Source organism: Mesoplodon mirus (assembly GCF_964341445.2).
Source record: "Mesoplodon mirus genome assembly, chromosome: 10".
NCBI classification, from domain to species: Eukaryota; Metazoa; Chordata; class Mammalia; order Artiodactyla; family Ziphiidae; genus Mesoplodon; species Mesoplodon mirus.
Genome location: NC_138986.1, coordinates 50050097 through 50066241, shown reverse-complemented (window position 1 = coordinate 50066241; position 16145 = coordinate 50050097). Strand labels below are relative to the sequence as shown.

At 37.7% G+C, this 16145-nt stretch overlaps 2 protein-coding genes across 3 annotated transcripts in view; both read left to right on the top strand.

Annotated features, from left to right (window-relative positions):
• CEP57L1 (centrosomal protein 57 like 1) overlaps positions 1 to 10322 on the top strand; it is a 78738-nt gene extending 68416 nt beyond the window's left edge. For both annotated transcript variants that reach the window (XR_014295190.1, XR_014295191.1), the window contains one exon: positions 8982 to 10322. The gene's annotated coding sequence lies outside the window, so the exon portion shown is untranslated. The remainder of the gene's footprint in view (positions 1 to 8981) is intronic.
• A 1765-nt stretch (positions 10323 to 12087) lies between these two features.
• The window catches only part of LOC309811186 (uncharacterized protein), a gene marked incomplete at its 3' end in the record, with an annotated part of 148586 nt that continues 144528 nt past the window's right edge, over positions 12088 to 16145 (top strand). The window contains 4 exon segments of the mRNA XM_082633781.1: positions 12088 to 12204; positions 15620 to 15650; positions 15654 to 15656; positions 16001 to 16111. Coding sequence (XP_082489907.1) covers positions 12089 to 12204; positions 15620 to 15650; positions 15654 to 15656; positions 16001 to 16111 — 261 coding nt within the window. The 5' untranslated portion in view covers position 12088.

Below are 16145 nucleotides of genomic sequence, written 5' to 3'. Positions count from 1 at the left end.
GGTATAAAAGACATAGTAGAGTTGTTTATTTTGAATTGGGGGGACTGAGTTTGGGAAATGGAATATCAAAAAATGTTATCAGAGGAGAAAAGATATGAGTAAGTGATTAAAGAATAAAGTTTACAGGCAATATTTAAAATAAACTAAGCATCAAGTAATGATACTTTTTAGTGAACTTTTTCAAAGATGAGGAACTTTTTTTTTTCCTTGAACCATTTTTATTGACAAAAGTAAACAAACATCAAAGTTTATAAAAATCAGATCTTCTTGAGATAAACTTCACTTAGATATCTTATAAACACTCAATTCAACATCATATTATATTAATTAATATCCTCTGTAAATCAACTCTTACTACTGACTTTTGTCTCTCTATTCTTGATAACATTATCTCAATCATTCACTTTCATTTGTATCACTTTTTAAAATTAGATTTCACATATGACTGATATCATATTTGTTTTTCTCTGTCTTACTTCACTAAGTATGACAATCTCTAGGTCCATCCATGTTGCTGCAAATGGCATTATTTCATTCTTTTTAATGGCTGAGTAATATTTCATTGTATATATGTACCGCACATCTTTTTTTTTTTTTACATCTTTATTGGAGTATAATTGCTTTACAATGGTGTGTTAGTTTCTGCTTTATAACAAAGTGAATCAGTTATACATATGTTCCCAGATCTCTTTCCTCTTGCATCTCCCTCCCTCCCACCCTCCCTATCCCACCCCTCTACGTGGTCACAAAGCACCGATCTGACCTCCCTGTGCTATGCGGCTGCTTCCCACTAGCTATCTGTTTTACATTTGGTAGTGTATATATGTCCATGCCACTCTCTCACTTTGTCACAGCTTACCCTTCCCCCTCCCCATATCCTCAAGTCCATTCTCTAGTAGGTCAGTGTCTTTATTTCCGTCTTACCCCTAGGTTCTTCATGACATTTTTTTTCTTAGATTCCATATATATGTGTTAGCATACGGTATTTGTCTTTCTCTTTCTGACTTACTTCACTTTGTGTGACAGACTCTAGGTCCATCCACCTCACTACAAATAACTCAATTTCGTTTCTTTTTATGGCTGAGTAATATTCCATTATATATATGTGCCACATCTTCTTTATCCATTCATCCAATGATGGACACTTAGGTTGCTTCCATCTCCTAGCTATTGTAAATAGAGCTGCAATGAAGATTTTGGTACATGACTCTTTTTGAATTATGGTTTTCTCAGGGTATATGCCCAGTAGTGGGATTGCTGGGTCATATGGTAGTTCTATTTGTAGTTTTTTAAGGAACCTCCATACTGTTCTCCAGAGGAACTTTTGTTTAAACAAACAGTTCAAAGGTATGGCAAAAGCACAAAATGTTAGGCCCTCAAGAGTATTTTGGTAATACAAGAAACCTCTGCTATTTGGGCACTAAATACTTTTTAACTGCTTTTTGTTCCAAGTAGACATATACTCAAAGATTAATTTGTCAATTTAACAGAAAAGAAAATCCAAATTCTAGTTCTACTCTTTTGGATGCCCTCCATATTTTATAGAGTAGGATTCACAAGTCTTTCCTTCATCTTATAAATAAATTCATTTACATCTAGCTAACATTCTGGCACAACCAGACAATTTTACTTTAAGACAAAGTCAATTTCCTTCTCCCATGATATTTATCATGGGAAATAAAAGGTCATCATTTTGTATATACACCTCTTTACAGACACATAAATATTCCTTTACATTTCTTAAAAAGGAATATACCAACATATCTCAGTTTCTCATATATATCTTTTCAACCTATTAATTAATGGTCACTTACAGTGTATAAAAGCAAAGCCAGGGGTATGTTAAAACTATGTTTGTTGACCCAGTATTTATTTCATTCTCCACAAATGACTTGCTTAGATATTGTAATTTGTATCCAAGGATTATTAATTAAATGATTAACTCAATTTAATATTAGTTTAGGAATTAGAGGGAATTCCTTGGCAGTCCAGTGGTTAGGACTCAGCCATTTCACTGCCAAGTGTTTGGGTTTGAACCCTGGTTGGGGAACTAAGATCCCACAAGCTGAGAGGTGCAGCCAAAAAAAAAAAAAGTTTAGAAATTAGAAAAATTTCTATAAAGTTTAATTAATTAGGCTTTTTTGGGTTTGTGGAAACAAACCCAAGCCTTTCATGAGTTATACTAGTATGCTAACATTTTAATTCACATTGTGATAAGATCAGGAAAGAGACGTATAGTTGTTTTAAGACAGCATCATTAAGCTAGTCGAATTTGTTCAAGGATTCACCTTGATTAGAAATACAAACTTTTGAACTTCGTATTTTCTATTTCTATTTTTTATGCTTAATTTTTAAGAGCTCTTCAGATTAAGTTTAAAAGTACTAAAGTTTATTAATATTTCTCTCTCCTCTGTCAATTTACATTGCATTACTTATTTTGTCAACCTGTAAACAAGGCAATTAATTTAACTCATAGCTAAACGTTTCTTTTTCCTTCTGCATATAGGCTTCATTAAGAGAAATATTTTTTTAGGAATCAACAGACTTAAAGCAATGAAAGTTGGATGTTTTCTTCCCTTTCTAAAAATTCTTGAGTTCTCTATTTTAAATTTTTAAATTTTAAAAGTGTTCCGTAGTCTCTGTAAGCCAATCAAAAAAGGAATGCAATTAAATTTAAGAGACTTATAATCTCATTTTTCTTTAGAGCAGGGTTTCTCAACCTTGGCACTATTGACATTTTAAGGAGATAATTTATTGTTTGGGAGGGCTCTCCTGTGCATTGCAGGATAGTTAGCATCCCTGACCTCTATCCACTAGAGGTGGATATAGAGACTAGAGACATCATTCCAAACATTAAAGAAGCTCAGTGAACCTCAATACACAACAAGGATATATACAAAGGAAACCATAATTAAGTATATGATAGTTGAACTGCTGACAAAGATAAAATCTTAAAAGCAGCAAGAGAAAACAAGGCACTTTTTCAAAAAGCAACAGTAGGGCAGATGACTATTTTACTGAAAATATGGAAGCCAAGAGATATTTAAAGTACTAAAAGAAAAAAAACTCTCAATTTTATGTCCAATTAAAATACCTTTAGAGATCATAGTAGAAATAAAGATTTATTCAGACAAATGAAAGCTGAGAGAATCCATCAGGAGCAGACCCACACTATGAAAAATATGAAAGGAAGTTCTTCAGGCTAAAGGAAAATGAACTCAAATGGAAGCACAGATCTTCAGGAAAGAAGAGCAGCAGGAAAGATAAATATATGGGTAAAAAATTTTTAATTGACTTTCAAAGTAGCAAAAATAAAAATATTGTGGAGTTTATGGGTAGACGTAAAATAAACAGTTGCATGAATTGTAGGAAGGAGTTATGTGGACTTAAATCATTGTAAGATTTTTATTTGGATAGTAAAAGACTAAAAAAAAGTTGCTAGCTTTAAGAGTGGAAGACACCATGAAAACAAAAATTACTAGCTTAAGGTAGGCTGTAATAAGTCAATATATATTGGAATCTAGAGGAGTAACTATCAAAGTGTGGCCTTTTGACTTAGCAGCATAAGCGTCATCTGTGAATTTGTTAGAAGTGAAAATTTCCAGGTTTCCCCCAGACCTACTAAATCAGAAACTTTGGAGGTGAGGCCCAGAAATCTATGTTTGAAGAAGTCCTTTAGGTGATTCTGATGCACACTGAAATTTGAGAACTATAGGTAACTACCAAAAGAAAATGGGTATAATTAAAAACCTAATAGCAGAGCCAAAACAGAATAATAAAAATACTTGATTAATCCAGAGTAATGAAGGAAGGGAAGAATAAAGGGAAAAAAATAGGTAGAACGAATAGAAAAATAAATAAAATGAATAAAATACACACTAAAATACATAGTAAGATTGTGCACTTAAACCCATCTGTAACAGTAATCACATTAAATGTAAATGAACTCAGTGCTCCAATTAAAAGACAAAGATTTTCAGACTGAAGAGACAAAAAGACACAGATAATTTTAAAGGATTAAAAAGATATACCATGTAAATACTAACCCCCAAAACAAAAACAAAACAAAACAAAAAAAACTTCTGTGACTATATTACTAATTTGTAAGTTTGACTTGAAGAAATATTACTAGAGATGAAGAGGGACATGTCATAATGATAAGTTTCAATTCAATGAAAAAAAATTTACAATCCTATTTGTATACAGCCATAATATAGCTTCAAATATATAAAACTAAAATGTCAGAACTAAATGAAGAAATAGAAAAATCCATAATTATTATCAAAGATTTTAATATACCTGTCTCAATTTCTCATAAAAATCAGACCAATAAATCAGATATAAAAGATTAAGAACAAATGTGATCTAATTAACCTAATAGAACACTATTCCCAACAATAGCAAATATATATTCTTTTCAAGAGTATTTGGAACATTTACCAAAATAGATCATATGTTGGGCCATAAGGAAAGTTTAAAATATTTTTAAAAATTGAAGTCATGCAGGGTACGTTCTCAGAACATAGTGCAATCACACTAGAAATTAATAACAGAAATATAGAACCACTTCTAAACAACTTATAGGTCAAAGAAGAAATCACAATGGAAACTAGAAAGCATTTAAATGATAAATAATGAAAACACAACATCCAAAATGGTAATGCAGCTAAAATAATGCTTAGAAAGAAATTTATAGCTTTAAATGCATATCTTAGAAGACAGGTAAAAAATTAATGATCTAAACTTCCATCTCAAGTGCTAGAAAAAGAAGAGCAAATTAAATTTAAGATAGTAAAATAAATGGTATAATAAATGACTCTTAATAACTAATAAATATGTAAATAATAAGTTATAAATAAATAATTCAATAGGTATAGCTCAATTTGTATAATAAATTATATAAATAAATATCAATAATAGATGAATTATAAATGAGCAGAAATCAATGAAAGAGAAGGCAGACATAGAGTAGACACGATAAAACTAAATATGGGTCATTTGAAAAGTTTAATAACATTATTAAATCCCTAATAAGACTGATCAAGATAAAATAGCAAGTACAGAAATTATCAGTATCAGGAATGTAAAAGGAGACAGCAGTATACATCCCACAGACATTAAAAAGATAAAGGGCTGAACAAACATATGGACACCAAGGGGGGAAAGTGGAGGGGTGAGGGATGAATTGGGAGATTGAGATTGACATATATACACTAATATGTATAAAATAGGTAACTAATAAGAACCTGCTGTATAAAAAATAAATAAAATTAAATTTTAAAAAAGATAAAGGGCTTCAAACACTCCCTAACAACATACACAAAAATAAACTCAAAATGGATTAAAGACCGAAATGTAACGCCAGACACTGTAAAACTCTTAGAGGAAAACACAGGCAGAATACTGTATGACATAAATCACAGCAAGATCCTTTTTGACCCACCTCCTAGAGAAATGGAAATAAAGACAAAAATAAACCAATGGGACCTAATGAAACTTAAAAGCTTTTGCACAGCAAAGGAAACCATAAACAAGATGAAAAGACAACCCTCAGAATGGGAGAAAGTATTTGCAAATGAAGCAACTGACAAAGGATTAATCTCCAAAATTTACAAGCAGCTCATGCAGCTCAATATCAAATAAACAAACAACCCAATCCAAAAACGGGCAGAAGACCTAAATAGACATTTCTCCAAAGAAGATAAATTGCCAACACACACATGAAAGGTTGCTCAACATCACTAATTATTAGAGAAATGCAAATCAAAACTACAATGAGGTGTCACCTCACACTGGTCAGAATGGCCATCATCAAAAAATCTATAAACAATGAATTCTGGAGAGGGTGTGGAGAAAAGGGAACCTTCTTGCACTGTTGGTGGGAATGTAAATTGATACAGCCGCTATGGAGAACAGTATGGAGGTTCCTTAAAAAACTAAAAATAGAACTACCATACGACCCAGCAATCCCACTAGTGGGCATATACCCTGAGAAAACCATAATTCACAAAGAATCATGTACCACAATGTTCATTGCAGCTCTGTTTACAATAGCCAGGACATGGAAGCAACCTAAGTGTCCATCAACAGATGAATGGATAAAGAAGATGTGGCACATATATACAATGGAGTATTACTCAACCATAAAAAGAAACAAAACTGAGTTATTTGTAGTGAGGTGGATGGACCTAGAGACTGTCATACAGAGTGAAATAAGTCAGAAAGAGAAAAACAGATACCGTATGCTAACACATAGATATGCAATCTTAAAAAAAAAAAAATAGTGGCTCTGAAGAACCTGGAGGCAGGACAGGAATAAAGACATAGACGTACAGAATGGACTTGAGGACATGGGGAGGGGGAAGGGTAAGCTGGGACAAAGTGAGAGAGTGGTAGTGTATATATGGACATATACACTACCAAACGTAAAATAGATAGCTAGTGGGAAGCAGCCACATAGCACAGGGAGATCAGCTCAGTGCTTTGTGTCCACCTAGAGGGGTGGGATGGGGGTGTGGGACGGAGACACAAGAGGGAGGAGATATGGAGATATATGTATATGTATAGCTGATTCACTTTGTGATACAGCAGAAACTAACACACCATTGAAAAGCAATTATACTCCAATAAAGATATTAAAAAAAAAAGATAAAGGGCTTCAAAGGGCAACATCAACAAAGTGAGAAGATGACCCACAGAGTGGGAGAAAATATTTGCAAGTCACATATCTGATAAAGAACATGTATCTAGAATATGTGAAGAACACTTACAACTCATCAATAAAGAACCAAAAAACTCAATTTAAAAATGGACAAAGAGGGCTTCCCTGGTGGCGCAGTGGTTGAGAGTCCGCCTGCCGATGCAGGGGACGCGGGTTCGTGCCCTGGTCTGGGAAGATCCCACATGCTGCGGAGCGGCTGGGCCTGTGAGCCATGGCCACTGAGCCTGCGCGTCTGGAGCCTGTGCTCCGCACCAGAGGAGGCCACAGCAGTGAGAGGCCCGTGTATTGCAAAAAAAAAAAAAGGACAAAGAATCTGAATAGACATTTCTCCAAAGAAGATATACCAATGACCAATAAGTACATGAAAAGATACTCAACATCATTAGCCATTAAGGAAATGCAAGTCAAAACCACAGTGAGATACAACTTCACATCCACTAGAATGGCTAAAATAAAAAAGAAAGGTGGCAAGTGTTGACAAGGATGTAGAGAAATTAGAACCCTCTACAATGCTGATGGGATTATTAAATGGTGCCCCTGCTTTGGAAAAGAGTCTGGCAAAAACTTTGACTTGAATATTTATAGCAACATTATTTATAATAGCCAAAAACTGGAAACAACCCAAATTTCCACCAACTGATGAACCAGTAAACAAAAGTGGTATAAGCACACAATGGAATAATATACAGCCATAAAAAAGGACTGATATACTGATACATGCTAAAACGTGGATGAACTTTGAAAACATGGGAAATAAAAGAAGCCAGTCACAAAAGACCATGTATTATATGATTCCATTTATATAAAGTTTCCAGAATGGGCAAATCTATAAAGATAGAAAGTAAGTTAGTGCTTGCCTATAGCTGGGGGGTGGAGTGGCTTAGAGAAAAATGGGGAGAGACTGCTAATGGATATGGGGTTTCTTTTTGGGGTGATAAAAATGTTCTAAAATGAATTGTGATGGTTGCACCACTGTGAATACACTAAAAATCATTGAATTGTTCACTTTAAGCAGGTTAATTGTATGGTGTATTAATTATATCTCAACATAGCTGTTAAAAATATAATATAAAAGGATATTATGAAAAACCTTACACCAAAAAAATCAACTTAGGTGAAATGCTCTTTTAAAAAATATTAAAATGAATACAAAAAAGAAACAAAAATGTGAATAATCATAATCTGTTAAAAATGTTGGATCTGTAATTTAAAACCCTCCCATAAAGAAAATTTCAGGCTGAGATGTTTCACAGGTGAATTATTCCAAACATTTAAGGAAGAAATAATACCAACCTTAAACTTTCTAGGAATATAGAGGAGAAAGGAACAGTTCACAACATTTTTTGAAGAGGGTAGTATAATCTTGATACCAAAACCTGACATGAACATTTTAAGAAAATGACAGGCCAATTGTTCTCATGAACATAAATGCAAAAATCCTAAACAACATAGTAGCAAAATGAGTCCATTTTTCTTTTAAAAAAAAAAAAGGATAACAGATCATTGCCAAGTGGGATTTATTCCAAGAAAGCAGTTTCGTATTAACAATAGAAAATCTGTGAAATTCACCACATTAAAAAATAAATGAGGACAATCACATGGCTACCTTAATAGATGCTGAAGAAGCAATTGACACAATTCAATACCCATTCAAGAGAAACAAAACAAAGCTCTCGGTAAACTAGAAGTAGATGCAGGTTATCCAATTCAGAAGATCAAATATATGTCTTGTGTGTCCCCTCACCCAACTAAAGGTCATGTTCTGTAGCCACACTGAAGAGAAAACACTAATGTGTTTGTCTGAAAAATGCCTAGGGGATGGTGGAACTGACTTGGAAGGAACCAGGGTCCTTGAATGTCCAAGAGGAGCAGACAGTTTACACACATTTACCAAACACATTACATTAGACACATTTAAACATTTTTTTTCTTTAAGCCACTGATGACTGTGTCTTTTTGTTAAAACAGTCTTACCGGGGCTTCCCTGGTGGCGCAGTGGTTGAGAGTCCGCCTGCCGATGCAGGGGACGCGGGTTCGTGCCCCGATCCCGGAAGATCCCACATGCCGCGGAGCGGCTGGGCCCGCGAGCCATGGCCGCGGAGCCTGTGTGTCCGGAGCCTGTGCTCCGCAACGGGAGAGGCCACAGCAGTGAGAGGCCCGCGTACAGCGAAAAAAAAAAAAAAAAAAAAAAACAGTCTTACCCTACTGATCCAGAAGATGGTGTATAATGTGTAACAGGAGAAATTTCATTTGTACACAGGAAGAACATGTTGGTGATAAAAGATGACCAAGCATAGGGCTTCCCTGGTGGCACAGTGGTTGAGAGTCCGCCTGCCGATGCAGGGGACACGGGTTCGTGCCCTGCTCTGGGAAGATCCCACATGCCGCAGAGCGGCTAGGCCCGTGAGCCATGGCCGCTGAGCCTGTGCGTCCGCAGCCTGTGCTCCGCAACGGAAGAGGCCACAACAGTGAGAGGCCCGCGTACTGCAAAAAAAAAAAAAAAAAAAGATGAGCAAGCATCAAAAATGGTTTACCCAGGGAAGTTATGGAGTACCTTGCAGATCTTTGTGAAGAAGATTGAATTGCCCCATGGTGATACAGGGCCAGCTTGCTTACAGTTTAAATTCTATTCTGGCATTTACTAGAATAAAAATCATTGTTTTATTTTGGTACCCATCGCATTACCAAATTTTAGGAAATTTTAAAATGTTCAGAACTGTGGTGATTTATGTGTTTTGATAGATGGGCTTTATCCATTTACATTTATTATAGTTACTGATATATTTGAACTTATTTCTACCATACTTCTTTTTGTTTCCTTTTTTCTCTTTTCCTGCCCTCTATTGGATTTAAAAGACCCATTTCCTATCCCTCACCCCTGCTTGTTTGGGAAGTTCTGTGTTGCATTTCCATTCTTTTGGTAGTCACTTTGAAGTTTTTGACATGCATTATACATTTCCCTATAAGACTCTAAAGTTATTCATTATTTCTCTTCTAAACATTCCTGCTTTAACCCCATTGAAGCCCACTTTACCTATTAAACACCCTCAAACCCTACTCAAGCTAATCTTACCATCTTTTCCTTAGAGCTTAGATTGTACCACTTTTTAAACCCACTTTAAAAAGGGGGGGGGTTGGTTTGTTTGTTTATAGTCGATAGTTAATTAAATGTATTTATTTTTTAAAAGACACTATTGAAACAATTCTTGAGAATCTCTTTTCTGAGACGTTAAATGAGGGCCCAGTTCCTGTCTCACGCAGAGTAGGTGCTCAATAAATGGAACCCATTTTTCCCCCCTCCCAAAATAAACTGTTGTGGACGTAGAGCCTGTCATACAGAGTGAAGTAAGTCAGAAAGAGAAAAACAAATACCGTATGCTAAGACATATATATGGAATCTAAAAAAAAAAAAAAAAATGGTCATGAAGAACCTAGGGGCAAGATGGGAATAAAGACGCAGACCTATTAGAGAATGGGCTTGAGGACACGGGAAGGGGGAAGGGTAAGCTGGGATAAAGTGAGAGAGTGGTAGTTTATATATGGACATATATACACTACCAAATGTAAAATAGATAGCTAGTGGGAAGAAGTCTCATAGCACAGGGAGATCAGCTCGGTGAATTGTGACCAGCTAGATGGCTGGGATAGGGAGGGTGGGAGGGAGGGAGACGCAAGAGGGAAGAGATATGGTGACATATGTATATGTTTAACTGATTCACTTTGTTATACAGCAGAAACTAACACACCATTGTAAAGCAATTATACTCCAATAAAAACGTTAAAAATAAATAAATAAATAAATAAATAAACAGTTGTTTGTCTCTTTAACACTAGCCATGAGTGCTCAGCAGGCATGGATTCCTCTGGGTTGGATGCATTTCATGGACAGTTGGCAAAGACCAACCTCTCCTTATGTTAATTTTGTGAATACTGTACTTGACTGTGTAACAAGCTAAATGATGCAGGATTAAATGTTCTCATTTCTGAGCTGTGAAGTGTTGAAAGTGATCAGGAAATAAGGGCAGAATATCCATCCTTTGGGAGAAGAATGTCAAGTCTGTTGCTGCCCCTCTTGGCTGCTGGTTGGAATGCAGCTGTTAAGGCAGCTGTTTAACTGTTTGCCCAACTTGAAAGGACACTGCCAAGTGGCAAATATTTTTCATAACAACATTTTACTTTTGCTGAGAACAACAACAGTGCATTTTATTGAGCTCCAGCAGTGTGCCACACATGACAGATTTATAACTCTGCAGGTTCACAACCTAGACTGAACACAATGCTCATTTCCATTTTTAATATTTATAAAAAGAATGAATAGGCTCCCAAAGGTAGCCTCTACACAAAACATCTCTACATCTTTCCTATTTGTTGAAAAGGCAGCAGAGTAACTTGAGAAAATGAAATACCTCTGAAAATGAAAATCTTAGAAATGTCAAAGGAAAAAAGGAAAGTTTAAATATTTTACCCCTTCTTGTGACTTTACCCCTTCTCGTCCAGGACAGATGAGGGCAGCAGTAGCACAAGAAACACATCATCTACTGAATCTCCTGCAATTCGTGGGTCTCATCCTGGGTCATGAAGTTAATCTATGTTGTTCATTAAAATATTGACACTAAGTACTTAGCAAACAATTGTGTTGAATCTGACAGGCTGTGAACTGAGGTGGCAGTGGGGGTAGGAGGTGGTTATCAACTATTCTATTTCATTGTAAAAGCTATATGACAGATATCAGCATTCAGAATTAAGAAAACACATTCAAATGCGTTAAGTGTGATTTTCTTCCAAACCCAAAAGTACATGGATCATGGTCATGCGACATAGACCTGCACCCTCAGTCTGTTACCCGTGGTCAGAAGCTCATGCCTTCAGAAAGGCTTATGGAGATATACTTTAGGCAAGTAGAGGGATCCTGCGCACACCTATTGTTTGTTCCAGCTGAAGTGATATTAGAAAGCAGCAGTAACCACCACTCATAACATTTACTGCGTAATCCCCTTTACAGCCTTTATGAAGACTACAGAAGTCAGGCAGGGTGGATGCAAGCTCATTTAATAAACCCTCACAGTCAAAGCTGGAACAGAGATGTTTCTAAAGGTGAGCTGGGCTGAACAGAGATGGTCAATGGATATTCTAACCTATGTTATGTTTTCTCTACTATTTACCAAATGGCAATTAACTCATAAATGACAGCAGTCTGGTCCAGCTGTTTCTCCAAATTACAAAAGCATACATTTCGATGAAACTGACATGATTTCTTGGACAATGATAGACAAAGTCCCATGTACTGGTTAATGGTCACTGAGGAAGTTGGCCACAAGTTTTGTTCTCTCTTTTTTTCAGGGATCAGAAAATTAGTAAATGCAAACCATGGATGAAGGTTATAAGATTGCTTCCACAGAAAGGATCCAGGTGTTGGAAAAAGAACTGGCTGTGCAATTGACAGAACTGAAGTCTGAGACAAAAGAACAGGGGACTCTTCAGGGGTCAACTCATTGAGCTTACAGGTAAATAATGGCAGTGTGAAGGCATGGTCTTCAGGGGCTTTAACCCCTACTCTCATCCCATAGTCTCCATCAGAACCCCCTCTCCTTTTTTTTTTTTTTTTGCGGTACGCGGGCCTCTCACTATTGTGGCCTCTCCCGTTGCGGAGCACAGGCTCCGGATGCGCAGGCTCAGTGGCCATGGCTCACGGGCCCAGCCGCTCCGTGGCACGTGGGATCTTCCTGGACCGGGGCACGAACCCGTGTCCCCTGCATCGGCAGGCGGACTCTCAACCACTGCGCCACCAGGGAAGCCCACCCCCTCTCCTTTTTACTTGGACAATTGGCATCATCGCAAGCTCAGACTTAACTGCTGCCCCTAAGGTTTTCCTATATTCTAGAATTGTCAAGGCATTTAGAGGCAATGTGCTACCAAGGAAAAAGAAAAAGTGCTCTTACATCTCACAAATATCATTGTCTTAAAGTTCCAGAAGGTACTATACAAATCATAGTCAATGAAATCTCATTTTCTCCAATGATATTTTAACTGAATTTGACCTTGATTTTGATGAGAAATTTCAAAACGAAAATAATGGGAGGTGTTTGATAATGAATTCTGCAAAATTATGTTCTTTTAGGAGCTATTCTATAGGTAAATGCTGCCAACAATAGCAATCAAATTCTTTTAGAGACACAGGGTAGCCAGGTCAGCCCTCATGGGCCCAGGGCATTCAAACTCCTCTGTTTCTCCTACTGCCACAGTTGATCAAGAGGAGCAGTTATAAGGACCCTTTTCGGTTGAGTAGCTGAGTAAACACAATGTGGATGGTGAAGGTTGGAGAGGGAAGGTCTGGAGAAGAAGCAGGAAATAGGTACCTTAGTACCTCCTTCCAAAGATGATTCTGAAGAACCAGTGTTTAGTGTATTTTATAATTTGGTATTTAAAGCCCCGAGGTATATGAAGCAGATCAAGGACTGTGTGATGAAGTGGAAAGGGAATGGAACCATGCAAGTCATAATTTCTCCCAGCTTTTGTTCCTTTATTTGAAAAGTTAAAAATATGTACCTTGCCTACCTTATAAAGGTCAGTTGAGATCATGCACGCTAAAGCATTTTGAAAACTGTAAAACACCATGCAAAGATCAAGTGTTGATATTGTTAAAACTTAAACGTCAGAGTGTCAGGCAAGGGGCTGCCCACTGTGCATTGTGGTAAGAAAGGTTTCCTGAAGTCCCTTTTAGGACAGAGTGATGGGAAATCTCTGGATACCTGTATTTCTCCACTCCCCAAAACCACCAAACACTGGACCTGAAGAATCTAACTATTAATCCAACAAACATTTATTGATCACCTTCTGTTTGCCAGGTGTTGTGCTTGGTTCTGGAGTCCATGGAAAATATCCACTCCTGATAATAACTTTAGAATTCTCATTTCCTACTAGACTACAAAATCTATTGAGAACTGGAGGATAACTGTGCCTTAGTCATCTTTCCTTCCACCCTCCCTCCCTTCCTTCTTCCCTTCCTAGCTTCCTTCCTTCTTTCCCTCATCTTGCCCCCATAAGCCCAGGTCTTTGTGGTTGTTAAGTGCTTCACAGATGCTTGCCGAATGCATAGATGAATGAATGTATGTTGATGTATGTTGATGAACAAATGAGTGAATCTCCTTTTTTGGCTTGATGTACATACCATGTTCACCAATCTCTTTTAGGTCATTCACAGACACTTTGAGGTTAACTGAGAGGAAAGGCATGGTCTGAGCATGGTCTGAGCAAGAGTGGGTCAGAGAACTAAACCCAGAACCCCACACAATCTCCCAGCATGCCAAAGAATTAGAAGACCAAAGGGCAGGGAAGGGATGGGTTTCTTCTGTTTCTCTGGCTGCCTTTAGTAGCTGGTCCCCTTTCTAGGTGGTTACTGGTTCTCCACCTCCATGAGGCTGCAGCCAGAATTCAGGTACCCAGTAATCACAGAAGTTATACCTTTGATTTATTAATGCTTTTACCCTTTCAGAGCTGTGTCTTTTTTCCATCAAAACCAAGACATGGGGCTTCCCTGGTGGCGCAGTGGTTGAGAGTCCGCCTGCCAATGCAGGGGACACGGGTTCGTGCCCCGGTCTGGGAAGATCCCACATGCCACGGAGCGGCTAGGCCCGTGAGCCATGGCCGCTGAGCCTGCGCGTCCGGAGCCTGTGCTCCACAACGGGAGAGGCCACAACAGTGAGAGGCCCGCGTACTGCAGAAAAAAAAAAAAAAACCCAAGACATGAGGAGATAAGGGAAGGCATTATTCCAACTGCAGTTGTGAATTCAACACAAATGGATCAATGGGTTGCTTAGCCTCATGTGGCTGAGGGACCTCCTGACTGTCAACCTGGTGTTCGTTTCACAGGACCACTGCCTCCAGTGGGGAGAACTGCTGGCAAGTCTATTTTCATCTTCCCTTAAAACTTATCCATGGGGACTGATAACAGTCATGTGAACATTAACCATACTTTACTGACTACAATCCCCCTCAGATCTCAAGGTGGTTTCTCACGTGTGTTCCAGAACTATCTCCTGTGGCTCCCTTGCCAGTGTTCCCGAAGTCCCATCTTAAGGAAGTAACATCTGCTCCATGGTTGCAATGTTCCCAAAGCTGCCAAGCCTTGGGGTGTATCTTACACCCAATGGGGAGAGTGCTCCTCTTCCTGACCCAGGATCCAACCTCTTATCAGGCCCCAGGCAGTGCTGCTTGTACCTCCTCATGTCAGAGCCTTTGGTGCAAACAACTTCCTCATGATTGGGCTTGGACAGCAGTCAGAGTGTGCTTAAGCAGGCACTTCTGCTATGCTTTTCCTAAGGATAAATAATTTTTCTGAAGCAGAAAGTTTGATGAAAATAATTTCCAAAGTATTTCATGTTTGATATTTATGGGTCATTTTCACCCTCTAGATAACTGAGCAAGAGCACAAAAATAAAAACATTTTGTTTAAATTATTAAGTAATGATTTTATGTGTCAGCTACGGTAAGATAGAGGTCAGATAAGCACAGTAGTTGTTAGAAATGTGGTTACTGAAGGAAATATGGGTGGGGGAAAGAAACATCCTTACTATTGTCAGAAATAAAGAGGTGAATCAGGGGTAGAGGAAAGACTATGTTTGTATGAGAAGGAGAGAAAAACCGGCCCAGGAAAAGGTTTAACCGGCATGAGGTGTACACAAGAGAGATTCTGACTAAGACAGAAGCCTGTGGCCTTTACATGCCCCCAACATTCCAGTATAATACGATATACTTATTTAGAAATGAGCAGTTGTGGAGTTACAGATTAATCAGGGCCTATCTTTAATCTGGTTTATTATAGCTTCTATAATTACAGCTTCTATTGCATAAAACGTTCTGCAGATCTGTTTGAATGCCAAAGGACATTTCTTACTTTAGAAGAGAAAGGCAACTGGCTCTAAAGAAAACTTAACAGGTGAGTAGAACAGTGGGCTATTTCAACACAACAGTAAATTAGAATTTGCTAACTTGTTGGAAACTGTTAGCAGGGAAAGCTTATTTTTGCAAACAAACAGCTGATCTTATTGACAGTGGTTACAAAGACAGAACAGCCCAATATTCAGCTCACTGCTGGATCAGAGCAGGCCAATACTTCTTTGGAGATATCTGATTTTTGTAGTGTTTTAAACTTTAGAGTAGTGTGTTGTATAAAAACTATCAGAAATTATATGCCATTTTCTGTCATAGACACATAGTTTTATTTCCTTCTTTCCTTTTGTTTGCTTACTCCGTTCCCCACACCCCCAACCCCGGGTTCAGGTGGCTGAGTCAAAACCCCTTGTTATTCAAGCAGATGTCATGCAGAGGGAGCTAGAGAGCTGCCTAAGAAGAGAGTACACTCCTGAAAATTTACCTTTGCTTCTGTTGCAGGTAAGAGTCATTTTGCAATTTGAAAAGTAGATCT